Here is a 20,306-nt window from a genome sequence, read left to right as displayed (position 1 = left end):
GAGTATTTTCCCCATAAAAATAAAAGACACATTTTCCATTTTACCAATAACGTTATTGAATTGGATATTTTTAGTATGTCAGCTATCTCCCACATGGTATAATGTTCATTGTTCTCAGTTAATGTCTTGATTTGATCACTCTCAACTTCAACTGGTCTACCTGACCATGGAGCACAGTCCAGTGAGAAATCTCCAGCATGAAACTTCACGAACCACTTTTGACATATTCAATCAGTCACAGCACCTTCTCTATACATTGTACAAACCTTTTTGGTGTGTGTTTCAGTTGTGTTTTTACCTTTCTTGAAATAATAAAGCATCATATGCCGAAAAGGTTGCATATTTTCTTCCATCTTCAATACCAAAATGGCTACACAAAAATTCACCAATTTTGATTTTTTTTCAAATGCACGGCGATGACAGCTGTCACAATACAATCTAACAAAGTTGTTTCAAATGAAGTGAAAGACAACTAAGCACTACTAGAGCCATCTAACAGAAAAAAATGAATTTTGTGGCCAACCCAATAGAATACTGTAGCAGCTATCTCTTTGATCTTCACTGGAATGTATGTATTTGCCAATATCTATTGGTCACTACCTATTTTGCATTAGTTTTGTGTAGAGGATTAAAATTGGCATCATTGGAAAATACAAAAAATGTTAAAAGACTGTAGATTTATATCTGAAGTCAAGGCAAATATGTCATAGAGACAGTGTATGCATTGGTGGGAGATTATTTTTCCGAAAGAGCTACGTTTACTAGAATATGATCTGATTTAGGTTGTTATCTTTGCAACTACTGTGAGTGACCATAGACAAGTCAACCTTTATCTCTGTTTATACTTCCTCACTTTCCTTGACTGTACAGACAGTTGTTAAAACACTCTGCTGTGATAAATGTTAGATTGATTATTTGAGTGATGTATGAAAATGATTTGAAATGTTTACTAGGTAGAATCTATGCAAATTTGGGATTCAATTAGATTTGGTGGGGATTAAAACTGTGTATGCATTTAGAAAAGTAGATTATAAATATGGCTGCAGTTTGAAATATTGCAGGATTAGGGCTGACAGTTCTGGCCTTGTGCTGCCCTCCTGTGCTGTTTAAACAGCGCAGCAGGACAATTACATTCCTGCTTCACCAGTGCTCTGTGGGGAGAATTCCATCTTCCGTTCTCATGTGGCTGCAGAGGGCCTACATATTCTGGATGTCTCTGTTTCTTTAGTAAAGGAAGAGAAGGAAAACTATTCTGGGACATTCTAGATCAGAATTGTAACCCCAAATTAAGGAAAAAGGAAAAAATTGTAAATTGCAGTTGACAGGAGATATAATTGGCCCGCTGATATCGGAAGACCCCAAGCAGATTATTGAGGTTTGGAGAACAATACCTTTATGACAGAATCTGGAAAGGCTTTTTGTCAAAAATAAATGGAAATGTAAATTGTTGTCCTCTTAATATGCAAGGATTTATAATAAAAGTTTACACAGTCTATTATGGCGGGAATAGAGATGCTGTTCTACAGTGATTTTTCAAAGCAGAACATGAGCCAGTTGAAATTTGAGACTCACAAGCAAAGCTAATTCTGTGCTAATTCTCAGCACATTTTCCAACTGATTTCTTTCAAAGAGGTTTGAAGTAATTTCTTAACATGACAATTTTTAGAAATTTATTTTTAAAACAAATAGTTTAAATTTATTGTGTATTATGCAATTATTAAGTTGTATAAATTTATGTTTAATAAAATTAGGAATGACATATAATACAATGTTAAGAAAAGATACTTAAGGAAGCACTATGAGAACACACAATGAAACAAGTAGAGAAGACAGATACTTTTTCAATGTGCTCACTTCCCCATCAGCTAGCTAATGCCCAGATCTCACCCCTGGCCTGCTTCCAGACCAGCTTCCTGATATTAGAAACTAGATACTCTCTGTTTAGACTAGTAATTATGTGTGCACATTTTATTCACGTGGGTACACAGCATGCATGTACATGACTCTCTTTTTTAGTCCATTCCAATCAGGCTTTCATATCCACCACTCTACCAAAACTACTCTTATCAAGGTCGCCAATGACCGCCATGGCCAAATCCAATGATTATGTCTCAGTATTCACCTCACTTAACCCTATCAGCAACATTTGAACCATCTGATCTCTCTCCTCACTGAAACACTTTTATTGTACTTGGTGTCCGAGTCACCTCTCTCAGCTCTCCTCCACTCCATTAGTGACTCCTTTCCAGTCTCCTTAGCCTAGATATTCCCCACCTTCTTTATTTCTACAAGTGGTAGTGCCCTAAGGCTTACTGCTCAGGTCTCTTCACTTCTCTGCCTCACTCCCTGGGTGATCTTACCCAGTCCCATGGCTTTAGTATCCTCTAAATGCTGAAAATTTCCAAATTTGTATCTCCAACACAAACTTCTCTCCCCTGAATTCCAGACTCATATGTACAACTGTTCCCTCAACATCCCCCTCTCGATGTCCATGGATATCTCAAACTTAACACATTCAAAGCAAAATTTGTTCTTCCCTCTGTCAATCCCATCTTAATAGCCATACCTTTCTTCAGTTGCTTAGGCCAACAAGCCTTAGAGTCATTATAGGCTCTTCTCTCTCATACATACACCCCATTTCCAATTCTTCCGTCAACCCTGTTGGCTGTATCCTTTTCTTTCTACCTAAACTGCTATCACCCAGGTTTGAGCCAGTGGGATCTCTTTGGATTACTTCAATGGTCTGCTAACTGGTCTCTCTACTGCTTTCTTGCCTCTTTGAATTGCTTTCCATTCAGCACTCAAAGTGAACAAAGTTAGCAAAAGTCAGATAAAAACTCTGCTCAAAGATGGCTTACCTTGATCAGAATAAAATTCAAAGTCTTCACCATGGCTTATAACATGCACATGATTGGGGCCTTACTTCTCTGATCTCATCTCCTACCTCTCAGTCCCTACTTACCGTATTTTTTTGGACTATAAGATGCACTCCCTGCCCTCCAAATTTGGGGGAATAATGGTTGTTAATGTTGCTGTTGAGTTCTAATAGCATTGGTGAAATATTATGCTATTTATGTTATTAAATATTTTACCACATTTTTTGCTTCAAAACTTTCCCCCCTATTTTCCTCCTATAAAACCTAGGTGTATCTTATGGTCCAGAAAAATGGTATTCTATTTCTGGAACACAGAAAATTACATGGTCCATGCCCTCATTTCATTCAGGTCTCTACTCAAATGTCCTTTATCAAGAGTCCTTTTCTGTTCATATAGCATCTGTCTTCATTACGCTGTGTACACTCAGCTAGTTTTCCTTTTTGGCACTTGTAACAACATGACATACTATGCTTATTTATTTGTGTATTGTGTGCTTTCCACACTTGAATGTAAGCTCTATTCCATGAAAGCAGGGACTTTGGCTATCTTTGTTTTCTGCTGTGTCCCCAGAGAGTTTGGCATCTGGTAAGGGCTCATTAAAAATTTAATGAATGAAAGAATTAACAAATATTCATGTGAACTATTATTCAGAGAGTAGTTAGAAGCAGAAAATGGTCAGTTTCCAGTATTTTTTTAGGGGTAGGTTTGTGTAAACTGAAGACTGAGATCAGAACCAATGGAGTTTTTCTCCTTCATGTCTTTTTAATGTAAAGAATAGAATGTAGTTAAAAATGGTGAATTTGGTGGTAAATATGTTTATTATTCCACATTCTAAATTTTAGTCACAGGAGCTTTCCATTTAAGTTTTAATTGTGGAAATTAAATCCTGTGTATGGTCATGAATCCAGGTTTTGCTATTTACTTCCTATTATGTGTTTCCTGTGAAGCCAGCAGTACTGGTAAACCTGCATTTGCTTACTACATTTTACGAGAAAATGAAGACTTCTCTGCAAATGAAAATGCCAAATGCATTTTTTTTTCTTTAAGGTCTGACTCCAGTAGATAGGTCCATTTTAAACTGTTCTTGAATACAGTTTCTTTCAAAGATGATATTTTTCTTTCCATGATTTTGACTCTCACTTTCCCCTGAACGTTCCCTTTATGAATAGTAGGTGAATTTTGCCAGTGAAGCCTCCAAATCATTTGCAAACCCACCAAGTCATTGCATCTTCTAGGATCACCACTGTGGACTCAGCTTCAGAAGAGCAGGCATGCTCATCCCAGTGTCATTTCTACTCTCTTTTATGGCTTTGGAACACTCGGCCTTCTCTCTCCCAGGGCTTCCTATGCCTGACAGTATAGTAGCATTTGTCTCACAACTGTGGTCCTATGGGAATCAAATATGGTGTCACATGCCACTTCTGAACACAAAGATCTGTCCAAGGCGGCTTGAGCACCTTCACAGTTCTCTCTCCACTCACCGCCAAGACTACAAGCACCACATATAAAGCATCTGCAGCTATGTCTTTGTAGTTCAGGGGACACTCCAGACTGCCTCCTACTCTTTGTTCCAAACCATCTCATGGTCTCTTGGCTGGCGCTTCTACCTTCTTGCCTCATACCAGTACTCTGCCCAACTTTCAGCTCCCTTTGGATTAACACCATAATGGGGCTGTCTACTAGTTTTTCATTTAGCTATGTCCCAAGAGACTGTCCCTCAGGGCCCAAGCTTGCTCTTTGTTCAGGAGACTAATTTGGACAGCGATCATGTTATTCTCACCACCAAAGCAACACGAATCCCCATTGCTTATGAATAAAACAGGATTTTTTTTAGCATGCCAGCTTTGGTCTGCCTCTGTCTGAGCCCATCCCACAGTGACCACCCCTACCAATACATTCTTATAATCTTCTTGACATTTTTCTCATTCTTCAAAACCTGACTTCAAAAAGCTGACCTCCTTCATAAAGTCTTCCTCTTCCCCCTCCTTTGTACCCCATCTTTGTGCCATGTTCCATGAATTGTGTTCTACCTCTGCAGTTTTTGTGTGCATAACGATCTCCCCATCTAGACTGCATACACTCTAAAGACAGGGATTGAGACTTAGGCATCCCTTCACTCAAGCTGCTGAGAATAAAGCCTTGGGGAATACTTCACACATGGTGAGATCATATTATTCCACAGCTTAAGATCCAATGCTCCATGGCTTCTCATATCACTCAGTCAACGACAGAAACCCAACACAGGCCTACATGGTTTTATATGATCACTCTTCTGTTGCTCCTTGCTGTTCCTCAGACACAGACAAGATCCCACCTCAAAGCTTTCGCATCTGCTGTTCGCTTTATTGGGGCACTCTTTCCCCAGATATCTGCATGGCTTGCTTTCCCAATTTCTCAGGGCTTCTCTCCAAAGCCACTTTCTCAATGAGGCCTTCCCCAATCACTTTATACACATTGGGACCCTTGCAACATTTTCTTTCCCTCTCCCCTGCTTATTGTTTCTCCATAGCACACATCACCTCCTTACATAATATGTACTTTCCTCATTTAGTGTGTTTCTGTCTCCCCTACTAGAATGTAAGCTTCATCCTTATTTAAATCTATTTGTTTACTTCTGTAGACCCAGAGCGTAGGAGAATGGCTGCTATATCGAAGTCAACCAATAAATGTTGAAAGAGAGTAAGAATAATTAAATAGAGGTGTTCAATAAATATTTGTTAAATGATAAGTATTTGTTGAATGAAAAGTGTCAGCAACAGATGCCAGAAATTTCCAAATTCTGAAAAACTTTGTCGGCTTAGGAGAACAGTGAAATTGAGTGAAAGCTCCGGCATTACAAGCATCCTTGAGAAAGGATTAAAGTTGTGTACCTGTGGTGGGAGGGGCAACTGAGCGAGGCTTCCGGACTGCCACAGCTTCCCGCTGAGAGGGCTGCAGCTGGGAGACCGCTGGCCCTACCGCTTTTGGACACGGTCCACCACACAGGTGTTTTTCTTTTAAGTTATTTTGGTCTTTGCTTCTCTCCTCAGCTTGTGAAGGACACAGATTTTGGGTGGCTTTTGTAACACGGTTCAGCTCTTACTAGGGACGTACCGGGAGTAAAAATGACAAAAACATCACCCACTACTAGATTTTGGGTCTGGGAGAAGCAGAACCCATTGTAGACTAGTGCAGAGGGGGAACTTTCGGTCTTCTACGCAGGCTCCGCCTTTACACTGTTTATCTGAAATGTTTCTCCCCACCTTGCTCTCTTGCAGTTGCCTACTTTCCGCAGGATGGCGCTCTGATCACCACCTTCCTTCCTTCTTTACTCCAGGACCCAAGGCATTTTTTTTTCACGCTTCGCCGCTACTACAGCGGACGGCTGCCTTCTCTTTACGTGCCGTAGAGCTCTCCGGCGCCTTGACTGTAAATAAAACACTTTAGATCATAGCAAGGTCGATGTTAGCACACACAGCTTTTCTGCTGGCAGCCAGACGCCTTAAGGTGGCGTGACTGGGACTCGTTTTCTTTTCAAGATTAACCAAACAACAAAATGGTGCTCGTACATATTAACCGAAGAAAGACTCAGCGTGTAAAGTGGATAGAAGTATTACTTTTCTATTTTTAGGTAGTATATGGAGTCCACAAATGAAATGAAACTCTGTGGCAAGGTGTAATACTCTAGAGCATTTCATTTACATAAGGGTTTGTATATTAATGCATGTGACTATATGCTTATGTATAACATAAGATTCCTGTGTAGTCGAGCAATTATTTTAAGATTTCGACACAATGATCTAACTTCAGGGGTGGGGTATAAATTATGATATTTAGGCCTACCCCAACTGTCCTGTCCCTCCCCCCCACCTCTCCTTCAATCTAATAAATTAAAGGCAGGCATTAAATGTAGAAAAATAAAGATGAGACCACCTACTCTGATCCCAGGTGAAGTATTTTCCATGAGGTAGGAAGCCCTGACTTTGAAACAAGGACTGGGCACTGCCTCCCTCACTGCTCCCTGGCTATCACCGCTGTCTTTTTGGAACATGCGTTTTAGTTGAACTAGTGGGTAGTGATCCCAAAGACCAACGACAGTTGCATTTAAGAATCAGTGGACCCAGGCCACATCACCAAAGTATCTGCAGGCAGCCTAGGACATGAGAAGGAGCCATTTTGAATCACTTGTAAGAGAGAAGGACCTGCAGATTGCAGCACAGGTGAATCCTGACCAAAACCCGAAGCAGTTGGGACCATTAGGTAGGATAAAAACAAAATAAACCAGCCTGAAAGAGGAGACCTGTGCCTAATCCTGGCTCTGCTACATACGGGATCTGTGTCCCTGGACACGAACCCTCTGAGTCCCAATTTCCTCAGTGGTGAAAAGACAAAGATGAACCGCAGGGTTCCCAAGGTCTCTCCTAACTCTGACAATGCGTGTGTATGAGGTGAAGCGGGCACACAGAGTTGACAATCTATGTGGTAAAGAGAAGTTAAAAATCAAACATCTGTAGCAAGATGCATTGCTGCTGTGGACTATTGAAGATTAGTTTCCAGGAAAATGTAATAACTTGGCCCAGACCAAGATTATTCTATATACTGGGAGTGGGGTGGGGTGAGGCAGTTGAAGACCCATTGAGACCTGAAATGTAACAGCCTTGCCAAAACTGTTTTAACTCCTACCACTGTGCTCAGGACGATATTCACAGGTAAATTTCAGGTTGCCAAGGGGAGCAGAGAAATGCCTGAATAATCAATCATGAAGACATGGTTGTGGTGGTTTTATAAATCCCTTCATAATCTGGACTTTGAGATTATTTTCACCCGTCGACCACTGCCCTCTAAAAGCATTCACTCGCACCTGAATGTTGTGGTTGGGAGAAATGAATCTGGAGAGGAAGGTGGAGGGAAGGAGCTGTCGTAGTTAGCAGTGGGACTCCGGTGGAGGAAACTGCTACAAGCCGGGAGAGCACTGAGAAATACAAAGAGGAGAGGAGTTCCCACCAGCAGCTCCTGTCAATTGCTCTAACCGTGCTTGGGCAGCAAGAACCTGGGCCAGGGGTGTAACCTCGCCTTTGAAAACTAAATGTGTCTGAGGCAGCTACGAAGTTTATTAAGGACTTGGGATACCAGTCGAGTTTTTCATCCTGAGATCTTCCTTTTATTGGGGGAGAGCTTGGGCTCAGATTATTATAAATGCTGCCCCTACTCCAGGCTAATTTGTAGAAAGACGTTCGCTTTGGCGTATCCCCTAAACCCACCGTCTCCACTAGAGTAACAGACTTCTAGGTTAAGGGTGAGCTAACCACTGCACACCCCAGCTAAGGCACTCAGGCAGGGGGGCTCCCAGGCGCACAAGCTTGTATTTCCCCGTCTCCCCCGCAGTGCTATAAGTTGGGCTAGGGGATGAGAGCCCCCGACATCTGCCTCCGCCCCTCAGCTGGCCGCAGTGCGGGGGAAACAGGACCGCCACCGAGGCGCACAACGAGCTGCCAGCAACCTTCGTGATCATCTGGTCCAGCCCTTCGTTTTCCCAAGAGGAGCGGGAGAGCAGGGCTTCGGAACGGGCCACGCGCCCGTCAGCGCAGCACCGGGAGCAGAACCCAAGGCCCCGCCGCCCCGGCCCCTCCCCGTCTTTCCAGCCGTTTGGCTAGTTTGTTTGTCTTATTTTTAATTTCTCCGAGGCCAGCCGGAGCAGGTTTGTTGGCAGCAGTGCACCTACAGCAATCACGCGACCAGCCAATCTCCCGGCGGCGCTCACGGAGTCGGCGCGCGCGGGGAGGCGGGGAGACGGCGGGATCGCGCCCGGGCCACCTTAAGGCCGCGCTAGCCAGCCTCGGCGGGGCGGCTCCCGGCGCTGCGACCAATGGGTCTCCACCTCTGTTTAAATAGACTTGGAGTGTCAATCATTTTCTTCTTCGTCGGCCTCCCTTCCACCGCCATATTGGGCAACTAAGAAAAGGGGGCTCGTCTTTTCGGGGTGTTTTTCTTCCCTTCCCCTCTCCCCACTTTTTCGCCCCTCCGCGACTCTGACGCCGGAAAGGTTTGGAGAGCCGCTCGGTTAGCGGGACGCGCGGGCTTGCACCAGCCTGGACTTGGACTGCCTTTGCTACCCCCGCCTCCTGCTTCTCCCCTCCCCTCCCCTCCCCGCCCTCCCGCTCGCTGGTACACTTGATTAACCGAGACTTTGGGCTGTTTGGCCCTCACCCCCTCCCCAGACCTAGCGCGCTCCTGACGCGCCAGTTACTTGTTGGGGTTTGTTTCTCTTGGCTCCTAGGGCAGTCGCAGGCTTTATAAGTGGAGTTCGGGCTGGGTCTGGGCGTTTTGTTTTGTTCGGTTTTGTTTTCCGAGAGCGCGCGAGAGGCGGTCGTAAAGACCTGGGAGGAAGATGTCAAACGTACGAGTGTCCAACGCGAGCCCGAGCTTGGAGCCGATGGATGCCAGGCAGACGGAGTACCCCAAGCCCTCTGCCTGCCGAAACCTTTTCGGCCCTGTGAATCACGAAGAGTTAACCCGGGACTTGGAGAAGCACTGCCGAGACATGGAAGAGGCAAGCCAGCGCAAGTGGAATTTTGATTTTCAGAATCACAGGCCCCTAGAGGGCAAATACGAATGGCAAGAGGTGGAAAAGGGCAGCTTGCCCGAATTCTACTACAGACCCCCGCGGCCACCCAAAGGCGCCTGCAAGGTGCCCGCGCAGGAGAACCAGGATGTCCGCGGGAACCGCCACGCAGGGCCTCTAATTGGACCTCAGGCAAATTCAGAGGACACACACTTGGTAGACCAAAAAACTGATGCATCGGACAGCCAGGCGGGCTTAGCGGAGCCGTGCACTGGGATAAGGAAGCGACCTGCAACAGACGGTAATGACCCTCTGAAAACCATAACATGTTTGTGTGTCTGGGGCACCGCCTTGCCTGGTTGCAGGGCTTAACCCATCAGCTTTCTTTCCAACGTATCCTGATACAGCTTCTTAGGAGCGAACTTCCGTAATCTAGGTTGTGAGTGCTACCTGACCGCGCGTGTCTGTGTGTGTGTGTGTGTATGATTTGTAAGTCAGAAGCCTGAGATTGTATTATCTGATAACTTTTCTAACCCAAAACATCGCAGATCCTTATGTCTAACCGGGGGTAGGTGTGTGACAACGTTGGGATGTTTATCATCGGCCTCCCTCTACGCTTTGGAGAGAGCGCTTTGGGGCGTAGCAGACAGTGTCTGTTCTGTGAAAACAGCCTCATTTTGTGACTTTAAAGGCCACTCGGAATGACGGGTCCAATGTGGGTGGACGTGGTGGGTTTTTCATCCCCTGACTATTGAGCCAACTTCTGCCAGCCATTGTTTTTTCTAATAAAGATTGTTTGTGTGTGTTCTTTTTAAAAATTCCCTCTTGTCCTTAGATGCCTCTTCTCAAAACAAAAGAACCAACAGAACAGAAGAAAATGTTTCAGACGGTTCCCAGAACGCGGGTTCGGTGGAGCAGACGCCCAAGAAACCCGGCCTCAGAAGACGTCAAACGTAAACTGCTTGGTGGGTTGATTACCAGGAGCAAATAACTGGTTAGCACCCAAATTAGGCGCAGGAACTCCGTGAGCTTTCAGACCCCAAGATACCCGATCTTAGTGGTTGCTGGCAGATTAGAGCTTGTGGGTTTTTGTTTATATTTTGTGAAGTCAAAAAAGAAGGAATAGGAGGAGGCTGGGAATCACTGTGAGGGTACTGTATTTCTTCAGAGTTTCCATGTCCTGAGGTCATTTTCCCTTGAACCACAAAATGACTAGAGCAAGTGTCCCAGGCAAGTACTTGTAACCAGGGCCCTGTGCATAGGTAGGTCAGTTCCCTGTGAGTCCCACCAAAACATGTTGGGAACAATAGGTTCTTTCCTCATCTGAACACCACCGCGGGGTATGCCTCAGACCCACTTCATGAGAATTTGTTTCCCAGAGGTTCAAGTTGAGTCAGCATATTCTAGGCCATACATGGAAAAATGGCAAATAAATGGTTACATTTAAATTTTGTGGGAAACTTTAGGTGCAATTGGCTTGTATTTTGTTAATCAAATGGTTAGAAATGCAAAAAGAGGTATGTTGTGTTCTTTTTTTATCATTTTCACGTACTCTCATTTTCCTTGTTTTCTGATAAATTTGGGGGACAGAGAAGGAAGCTGTGTATTAAAAAAAAACACAACAAAGTAGAAAGCTCAAAAAACCAACCAACCAAACAAAACCCTAAGGTTCCTCAGAAGTTCTAATAACACTGAAATTGCAAAGCAGAAGTTAAATGAATTCCGCCAGAGTCAGCAATTCAGAAACAGGTCAGCATGTGTATGCTAATCGTGCTACAACAGAATGATTTGGATATTTGTAGGGGAAATGGATAGTAGACATCAGGACTGGCCAGGGTGAGTTCTACCCTGAACAGGGCTGTGACCTCTCTCCTCCAGCCCTTCTACAGGCTCATAGCCTACAGTATAAAGAAATCTTAATAGTGATACTAACCTTAAAAAATCCTTATTTATAAAAATTAAAAATAAGGAATACAAGGATTAAGGTGGGATTCAAGTGTGTTGTATTTTTAAATCATAATGTCATGTCTATGACTTATTCACATACATCTGATATTCTTGAGACCTTATACAAAATAGCACTCTAACACCTCTGTATTACAGCTGTATATGAAGTGGGAAAATTGGGTGAAAAATTGTTCTGACACAACCACCTGCAGCTATTTTTGGTTTGTGACATGTGGCCTAACTCATCAGATGACCCAGTCTTATTCTGACATAGAGAGGCATTTGTTAGTAAATATTGCCAGTTCAGTGAATACTAGAAATAGTAGTAAAGCCCTGTGCAGAAGCACTCATGTGTATATTCTGCATATGACTAAGAAACTAGAATATTTAAAAAAAAGTGTTAGAATTTTCTTTGGAGAACTAGAAGTTATATTTTACATTGTTTTTCAAATTTAGAAAGTTTTGCTACTCTTAAGTGATACAGTTTCTTAATTTTCCTCTCTTCTTTCTCTACATCTTTGACCCTGATTCTCTAGACCAGGATTTCTCAACCTCTACACTACTGACATTTTGGGCCAAATAATTCTTTGTTGTGAGAGGTTGTCTTGAGCATTGTATGTTTGGCAGCATCCTTGGCCTCTCCCATGGATGCCAGTAGCACCCTCTTCCCCTAGTATGCTATAACCAAAAATGTCTCTAAATATTGCCAAATGTCCCCTGGGGTACAAAGTTGCCCACTGTTGAGACCCAGTGCTGGAGATAAAAGTTTACAACACAGAGAAGAGTAAAAATCCAGTGAAGGAAACATTGGGTAGAGATGACTGTTGTCATCAGCCTTTAGTACCTACTGTCTTTTCCATCACTCAGGTATTTCCAACTAAGACAGTGACAAAATAATTACTGTACTTTGCTGGTAATGTTATTCTAGTACATTTCTCCTAATTCTTTCCTCTGTTTCTCTTGCAGAATTGAGAGTATGTTTCCTTGTGTGTCAGATACCCCACTGCTTGATGAAGCAAGGAAAATATGAATTTAAAATTTTAAATACATATCGCTGACTCCATATCACTGGACGTCTTGTTATAAGCACTGAAAAGGAACAACATAATAACACTAAAATTTTAGGCGTTCTTAAATGATCTGCCTCTAAAAGCATTGGATGTAGCATTGTGCAATTAGGTTTTTCCTTATTTGCTTCATTGTACTACCTGTGTATATAGTTTTTACCTTTTATGTAGCACATAAACTTTGGGGACGGGAAGGGAGGGTGGGGCTAAGGAATCGGCATGGGGATGTGAAGAGCTTGCCTCCATTTAGAGCAAGGAGAAAAATATTTGACTTGTATAAAGAAAGCAGTTTAGGGAAAGGGTTTGAATTGTTTTCTTTAAAGATGTAATGTCCCTTTCAGTGAAAACTGATACTTTATTTTAAAAATCATTCAAATTTTAACACTGGCTACAAATAATCCCTATTTATTTACAGGAAGCTATTTCTCATTTGGGAGCTCTGATAATTCTGTTATTTAGCAGCAAATAGCTTTTTTTTTAAACAACAAACTGTCCTCAGTGCTCCCCTCTAGGCCCCCTTAAAATTGGAATTTACCAGTTAATTATTCAGCAGTTAGGTAATCACTCCAGATAATTCTGGGCAAAAAGATAGGGGGGAGTTCTGAGTGCTCAGAATTGACCATCTAATTTTTATTAGATTTATTGAGAAAATTTCTGATTTTCTTTTTGCTTTGGGCTGTGTAGACACAGTCAAAATAAAGATCTGTATGTAACTTCATATAAAGAGTGATGAAATAATTTTAAATTTAAAAATTATTTGTTAATTTGCCCAAAGGAAAGCAGTGTTTTAAGAGGAAAATGTGTGTAGAAAAGACAGTATGGTAGAAGTGAAATGGATACTACATCTTTAAACAGTATTTTTACATTACCTGTGTATTAAACAAAACCATTTGAAGTGTACCTGTGTACATAACTCTGTAAAGACACTGAAAATTATACTAACTTATTTATGTTAAAAAGAGATTTTTTTTTAATCTAGACAATATACAAGCCAAAGTGGCATGTTTTGTGCATTTGTAAATGCTGTATTGGGTAGAATAGATTTTCCCCCTTCTTTAAATAATATGGCTGTGCTTAAAAGGTTGCATACTGAGCCAAGTATAATTTTTGGTAATGTGTGAAAAAGATGCCAATTATTGTTACATATCAAACAATCAATAAAGAAAACTTCCATAGCTATTCATTGAGTTGAACTGTATGTTAATGTGCTTTTACTAAGCTTAAGGTATTCAACCTGGCATTTTAGTCACATTTACACAAATCGAGTGTGAAGTGGTAAATAATCTAGATGATTCAGGCCCACAGCTCAGATGTTTCTGTGGGTCTGAATGTAATAGTCACTGTTTTCCACTTAGTTCTGTGTGGGTGGATGAAGCTTTAGAAGTATAAAGTGGAAAAGCCACATTTTCATATAAATAAGATTGTCAGATCTCCATTAGTTAAATATTTATGTCTTCTAGGATATGAATGTGTCAGAACCAAAAATTCTTACATAAGTGTACACTGATTACACATTTGCAGGATTGAAAATGAAAGTAACATTGGTGACTTTCTAAATTATCTGTTTACACATGCAGAGTGTGAAGAATTAGAGCAGTTGTTCAGACCATCTGATCTATACCTCTTGTGCAAAATATTCAGATAGTTTTTTAGAAATTGATATGTATTCCACACTAATTTAGATAAAACAGGTATTAAAATTAAAGTCATCACACAAATTCCTAAATTTCCGAATTTCCTGGTAATAATTTACACAACCAATAACTAGTTAATCTAAACACAAAGTCTAAGGGTTTTGGGGCCCCCATATATAGCAGAGAGATTTATTTTTAGTTAAGGGGGAAAAGATTTGAAAGTCAGATTTACTAAAATAATTCATGCAATTTTACATTCCCTTAAAAATGTGGTTAATGCGTAAATGTAAATTATTTTTTCTAGGAAACTGAAAATGGTTAAATCGCAAGGACCTGAATTTGAGTTAAACTGTTTTCCTCAAATTGTTGTACCCCAAAAGAGCTCTAAACAAGGTATTTTCAACTAATTTTGACCCGAGGTTGAGGAATTTTTTTTTTTTAAGTGAGGTTGACTGTACAACTGCCGGTAAAGGAGAGGTAAAAAATAGGTCCTTTCTTGGCTAGGCTACATTTTTCAAGCAGGTATTATTTTAATTAAAGACTTAAAGGTGTTTTTGTGATTCTGTTCAAAAGACGCATACAGAGTGTTTTTCAGGAAGACACTGAGAAAGCAAGAAAAACAATTCAAGACGGGGAGGAAGGAGTGGAGGGAGTTAAGAAATAATGAAATAAAATTAAAGTTTCTCTGAGCAAAAAGGATACTTTAAAAAGTATCTCTAACAGGAAAAAATCCCCATAATTGTTGCATGTACCCCATTTCTTCTTCCATTTTTTTCTTCCCTGAATAGGCACCTTTAATGTGAATTTTTAGAGATTGCGTTTTAGGAGTGCTGGGCCAGGAAGCAGTGGATGCTCGCCGCGCTAGGCACGTTCACAGGAACGCAGTCCCCAAGTCGCCGAGTGGATCCACCACACTTCTGTGTCAAGTCTCCAAATTCGTCCCCGCGACTCGGGACGTCCTCCCCAGGGTCCAGGACTGCGTAGCCTGCTGCAAACGTCCCTTTGAGGGGACCGAGCCACCGGCGCCAGCCACGCCCTGCCCCGCTACCCTGGTCACTGCGCCGGTCGTCTCTCCAAACTGCAATTCAGCCCCGCGTTCGCCCGCCGCAGCAGTTGCGGTGTCGGGCTGGCCGGCGCTCGGGGACCGAAAGACTGAGTCTGGCTCCAGGTTTGAAACTTGCAGCTCCTGAGGTCCCGCACTGCGCGGGTGGCTGCGCGCAGTACCCGCGGCCAGGGCGCCCGCAGGCCACGGGGGTCGGCTGCGCCTCCGCTAGCTCAGCGGAGCTGGGCGGTTTCTCAGAAACTTGCCTCTCTCATCATCTCTCTGGGCTAAGAAGGAAGCGAAAGTCCCTCATTCCTCTCCACAAATAGACGCTCCCCCATCAGTGCCCTGCCAACTGCAGAGCGGTGGGGGGACATGAGCGAAAGGGAGAACCTTTCAGAATTTGTGGATCCTCCAGGGCAGCAGCTCGCTCCCACCCCCACCCCGGGCTCCAATGACCCGCAGCCCCGCGCATTTCGAAAGGCTTCCCGGCTCGCCGGCGGCACGGAGGCCCTCAGTGGAGCGCATGAGGGCCGAGCGCCAGAGCGGCTCGCGGGGGTTGCTTCCCCCCTCTACCCACTTTGCGAAGTCTCCCCAATCGCATCCCCAGCTCTCCAGAGCGGGAGTGGGCCAGGGAGGCACTAGGAAAATATGGGTCCAGGGGTTACGATTGGGGGACGGCGGGACCCTGGAAATCAACAAAAAGGTAGCAGGGCGGGGGCGGCCTTTGTGGCCACCGTGCGTCCACCGCCCGGCTGCGCGGAGCGACCTTTCCCGGCAGCCGTGGAACGCTGTCTTCGCCATTTCATCATCTTAGCGTCGACACTTGTTCTTCATAAGTTGTTTTTTATGTTGAAAAGAGTGTTTTGAAAGTTCGTCTAGGCTCTCCCAATCTGTTTCCCAGAGTACTAATTTTTTTTTTTAAGTTACTATTTCTTTCACCTGAGCCACACCCTAATCACGCTCCCTTCCCTCCCGGGCAAATTGAAGATAAATATCCTGGAAGCGAAGAGGAGGTGGGGGGTAGGGGGAAGAACCACGGTTGTGCTAGAACCACCCCGGGGGGGAAGAACCTCGGGGATCAGGGCTCGCGTGGGGGTGGGGGAGTGGGATCAGCCTCAGACCCCGCAGAACCGAAAGTGTAGTGTTTACACGTAAATTCGTCTCTCTGTGTGTCTCTCCCACCCGCGTACCAGGCTGGTCTCGCGTGGGGACAGTAGGCAGGAATCGGAAAGTAAAAGAAATCTCTGCGCGTTGGGCGCGAAACGTCGAGGCACCTCGAAAGGAACGTGAAGAAAAAGCAGGGAGGAGGCACGCAGCCAGGCCCGGGGCTGGGGGATTGCATCACTGCAGCTCCCCCGCCAGAAAATGGGCTCCAAACCGCGGCCACCATCATGGCGTTCGGGCCGGGCCGCGCTTCCCGCGCGCTTTCCCCGAGCGCTCAAGCCACGGGCACCGAGCCTCCAGCCAGCGTTTTGCAAACATTTCCTCTCCCTCGCGCGCGCGCGCGCGCCCGCCTGTCCCCCCACCCCCCTCCTTCCTTTTGTGTGCTTGTGTAAGTGTGTGCGTGCGTCCGTGTGACTGTGCGTGTGTGTGGACTGGAGAACTTGAAGATTGTTTTTTTCCTCTCGTTTTTTTTTTTTCCCCTCCTGTGCTGGTGGTTGTAAACTTGATTGGCATTGGCTGCGCCCACTGACCCCTGCGCTGAGTCCACTGAAGATTTAAGGTGGATCCGAGAGGCTGCAGCTACAGGCGGGGACTCGCGCTAGAACTGGTTTTGGAGGAAAAAAAAGCCCCAAACCCGGCGCCCGCCGAGTTTTTTACAAATCCCCGGTGGTAACAGCCCCCGCGCGCCCCGCCCGCCGCGCGCTTCCTCCGCCCACCGCCCTCTTCTTCCCCATTGGCCGAAGACTGTAGTTTGAATTTTTTTTTTTTTTTGGATGCTTGCTTTCTTCCGAAAAGTTCGGTACCCCAGATCGTGTGACAGGACCCGCTTCGGCGGACCAAAGTGGGGTATTGAGTGGTTTTGCAGAGGCGGGAGAGAAGAAGGTGGGCGGAGCTTCTGTTCCAAAATTTTACCCCCAAGTGCGTTTCACAGTGTGCAGGCGGGTGGGGAGTGAGGGGCCACGGTCAACGACCAGGGAACCCTTTGGCGAAGCCAGAGATGTAGTATAAACGTGAATGGATGTCCAGGCTGCGCCGTTTCGCCGGCCGCTGGGCAGAGGTACTAGGGAGGCGCCTGCAGGAGCTCTGGCGAGGATGCACCTTCCCCTGCCTTGGAAAGGTAGAATTGGGGAAGGCGGGAGGGTGAAGGTGGCCTGGAAAAGAGCACCTCACTGCCAAGGGGAAAAAGAAAAGAAAAGAAAAGAAAGAAACAAACAAGAAATGCAAATACGGGGGGGAGTATTATTTCAGGAGCCACCCAGTCAGAATTCATCCTAACTCAGGCAGTCGGTGTCATTTTTACTGAATTTTTTAAAACAAGTTTTCTGTCTCTGATTTCTGAGTGTTTTTGTGTGAAGAAAAGGTTAAAACAAAATCGAGAGGGGGAATGACTTTGAAAGTGTCTTTGACTTCTGTATCTAAAAATTCATTCCTTTGGTAAAGTACTTTAAGATTTAGGAAAAAATGTTATTTATAATACAGGTGTAATACATTATCATTCATTAATTATAAACCAATTAGGTTTTACTTCATGGTGAAATTTTTCAAGTTTGTCATGTTTTAAGTTAATTTCCAAATCCATTTGTCTCCAGATGAGCGAAATTAGCATATCTACAGTTTGTGGGGGCGGGGGTGGGGGGGGTGAAGGTGGGGGGGCTGCCTGTTTCTCTTGTTGCAGCGTAGCTGAGGAGTTGAACCAGGTGTCCAGTCTCAGACTTTCGTCTAACAGTTCCTATCCAAACTACCCCTATCCACTTTTCAGTTTTTAATCCCCCCAATACTTCCTAGCCCAACCAACTAACTCCTTAAGGTTAGCACAACCCAACTGAGTGTCTCAGACCGCCACAAGCCAACCTGCTTGTGCTCTCAGTAAGGAATTTTTTTGAGTTAAGATTGTCGCCAAATAGACTGGCTAGCTTTAGGAAACAGTGAGCTCATCATGCCTGACTGTGCCAGTCAAGCACTAGTCTGGGTGATCCCTTGATAAGGACATAGTAGAAAAGATTGAACAATCAAATGGATATTAGGACTTGTGATTTTTAAAGTCTGTTCCCGACCCTTGAGATGCTGTATTTCCAACCGTGGAATTATGCTGTGTTTGTAAAGATGAAAAAATGCTGTGTTTGTAAACAGCATCTTTTACAGAGATGTAAAAATGAGAAATTTATACCAGGTTCCCAAGAATTAGTCTAAAAATATGTTAAATATATTCATTAATAATTTTATATGGATTAGATGTTGAAATGATCATACTTTTGAAGTACTAGTTTAAAATATTAAATATAATTCCATCTGTTTCTTTTTACTTTTTTTTAGAGTGGTTACTAGAGTGTAATTTACAGATGTGACTTACATTCTATTTCTGTTGAACATTGTTATCCAAGACCAACACCCATGGTGACTTGAAGCTCCATCTTTGAGATTGGTGGCTAATAATACTGAGTAGGTGGTAACCTCCAGCTGCCGTCCTAACTTCCTAAGTTAGTTAAATCAAGGCCATATCTTAGCCACTAGAACCTTTAAAAATAATTCTGCCAACACTTAATACCTGTCTGATTAAGTTAGATTTGATCACCACTTTCCACATTTTGTACACAGACTAGGAAGCCCAGTATGTTAGGAATGACTCTGGGAAAGAATTTAGACCCCAAACAGAACTCCCACAGGTAACTTTCACTACCACTCTTCAGCAGACAGGAAGGCGGTGGAGAGATGGAACAGTGTTCTCATTCTGAGATTGTATCTCTAACAGAAGACGAGAACAAAGCAAAAGGTGTGTCATTCTTGGATGGGAATGCTCAGCATGATAAAGATGGCAAGTAAATCTACACCTTTAACATGAAATTTATACCTTTACACTAACTTCTGATAAGTTCTGATTGTCCTATTTTATTCCATTGCTCTATCAGTTTCAGCACTCAGGACCAAATTATTTTAATTACTATAAATTTAGAGTATGTTTTAATTGCTGGTAACACTAACCCTGCACACCCTGACTGGTCCCTTTTTCACAATTTTTCTGGCTTCTTTTGCTCACCTTTCTTCCTCATATGAATTTAAAATGAATTTGTCTAGATGCAAATATAATTTCTATTGGCATTAAACAAATAAAGTGAAACCTTCATCTCACATCTTTTTTTGCATGTTCTTGATAAATGTTTATTTATTGTAGAATTCTAGGAGTGGGGTCTTCTGGGGGAATGTAGACGAAAACAGAAGTTTTTTTTTGTTCAGAGAGGTTTTGTCTCTCGTGGGATTGTGTAAGCATTAAGATAGTTTCAAAAACTTGGGCCTTAGGCAAACATGAGCTCTCCTGCTAGTTCTCATCTGCAGGCCCTGGCAACAGAAAGCTGCTAGAAGCCAGGACAAGTGAGAATACAGAGTGAATAAAGCCAGCCTCTTGGAAACCCAGCCCCTCAGTCCATTTGGGCCTCTAAAATGCCTCCCATTTCTGGGTTGCCTCCTGGGATTGAAATGTTTTACGGTTACAACACAAGATGCTCTTCCACTATTGTACTTGACCAAACTACTTTTCTCAAAGTGACATGAGCTCTTAAAGTTTATGTTCTCTGGTTCCTATTGTAGTAATAACAGAAAAAAAGGGAGGGAGGGAAAAAAAAACCAAGGTGAAGTTGAAACTGCTGGTTTTACCCTGATTCTTGGTGGAAAACGAGAATGGTTACTAAGCTAGACTTTGGGTGCAGGGCCCCTCTCACCCTTTCCTACGGAATGAAACTTACCTTACTTCCTGGGTGTCCAAGGCATTGCTGCATCTTGGTTTTCCTCCTGCCACACTAGTGCCTTTTCTAGATTCACAGGTTTTTGTCTTTCAACCTTCCTCTTGGTTCAGGCAAATCCCTCAAGGTCCAAACTCTTTGCTGAATGCCATCATACCTTCTCTTTGATTTCAGCTGTCACCAAAAGTTGAATGACTCTAAGTCTGTTAACTGTGATCTCTCTTTTGATGTCTAGATCTAAGTTTCTATCTCACATTTATACCAGGATAAATTCCTGAAGGATTTAAGAGTGAAGTG

General features: G+C 43.5%; 1 protein-coding gene and 1 long non-coding RNA gene across 3 annotated transcripts; both read left to right on the top strand.

Moving 5' to 3' along the window:
* The first annotated feature begins 8,673 nt into the window (after positions 1-8,673).
* CDKN1B (cyclin dependent kinase inhibitor 1B) lies at positions 8,674-13,611 on the top strand. The gene is made up of 3 exons (XM_028532015.2): positions 8,674-9,719; positions 10,254-10,383; positions 12,332-13,611. Exons 1-2 carry the CDS (start codon positions 9,245-9,247, stop codon positions 10,373-10,375), a joined length of 597 nt encoding a protein of 198 aa, XP_028387816.1. The 5' UTR covers positions 8,674-9,244; the 3' UTR covers positions 10,376-10,383; positions 12,332-13,611.
* A 3,525-nt stretch (positions 13,612-17,136) lies between these two features.
* Positions 17,137-19,877, top strand: LOC118499132. Of its 2 annotated transcripts, none has more exons than XR_004901650.1 (2): positions 17,137-17,392; positions 18,966-19,877. It is a non-coding gene; the product is annotated as an uncharacterized LOC118499132 (long non-coding RNA). The 2 variants fall into 2 exon arrangements; XR_004901649.1 differs by having other exon boundaries at positions 18,963-19,877.
* The last annotated feature ends 429 nt before the right edge of the window (positions 19,878-20,306 follow it).

The sequence above is a fragment of the Phyllostomus discolor genome, chromosome 2, assembly GCF_004126475.2.
Source record: "Phyllostomus discolor isolate MPI-MPIP mPhyDis1 chromosome 2, mPhyDis1.pri.v3, whole genome shotgun sequence".
NCBI lineage: Eukaryota > Metazoa > Chordata > Mammalia > Chiroptera > Phyllostomidae > Phyllostomus > Phyllostomus discolor.
Note: the sequence above shows the minus strand (reverse complement) of the source record. Positions and strands in the feature narration are given on the sequence as shown.

What these genes read in the sequence shown, in the direction of transcription:
- CDKN1B (XM_028532015.2), top strand. Translation starts at nt 9,245, where the DNA reads ATGTCAAACGTACGAGTGTCCAACGCGAGCCCGAGCTTGGAGCCGATG. An exon ending in GAAGCGACCTGCAACAGACG is followed by an intron (nt 9,720 to 10,253) that starts GTAATGACCCTC and finishes TCTTGTCCTTAG; the next exon opens with ATGCCTCTTCTCAAAACAAA.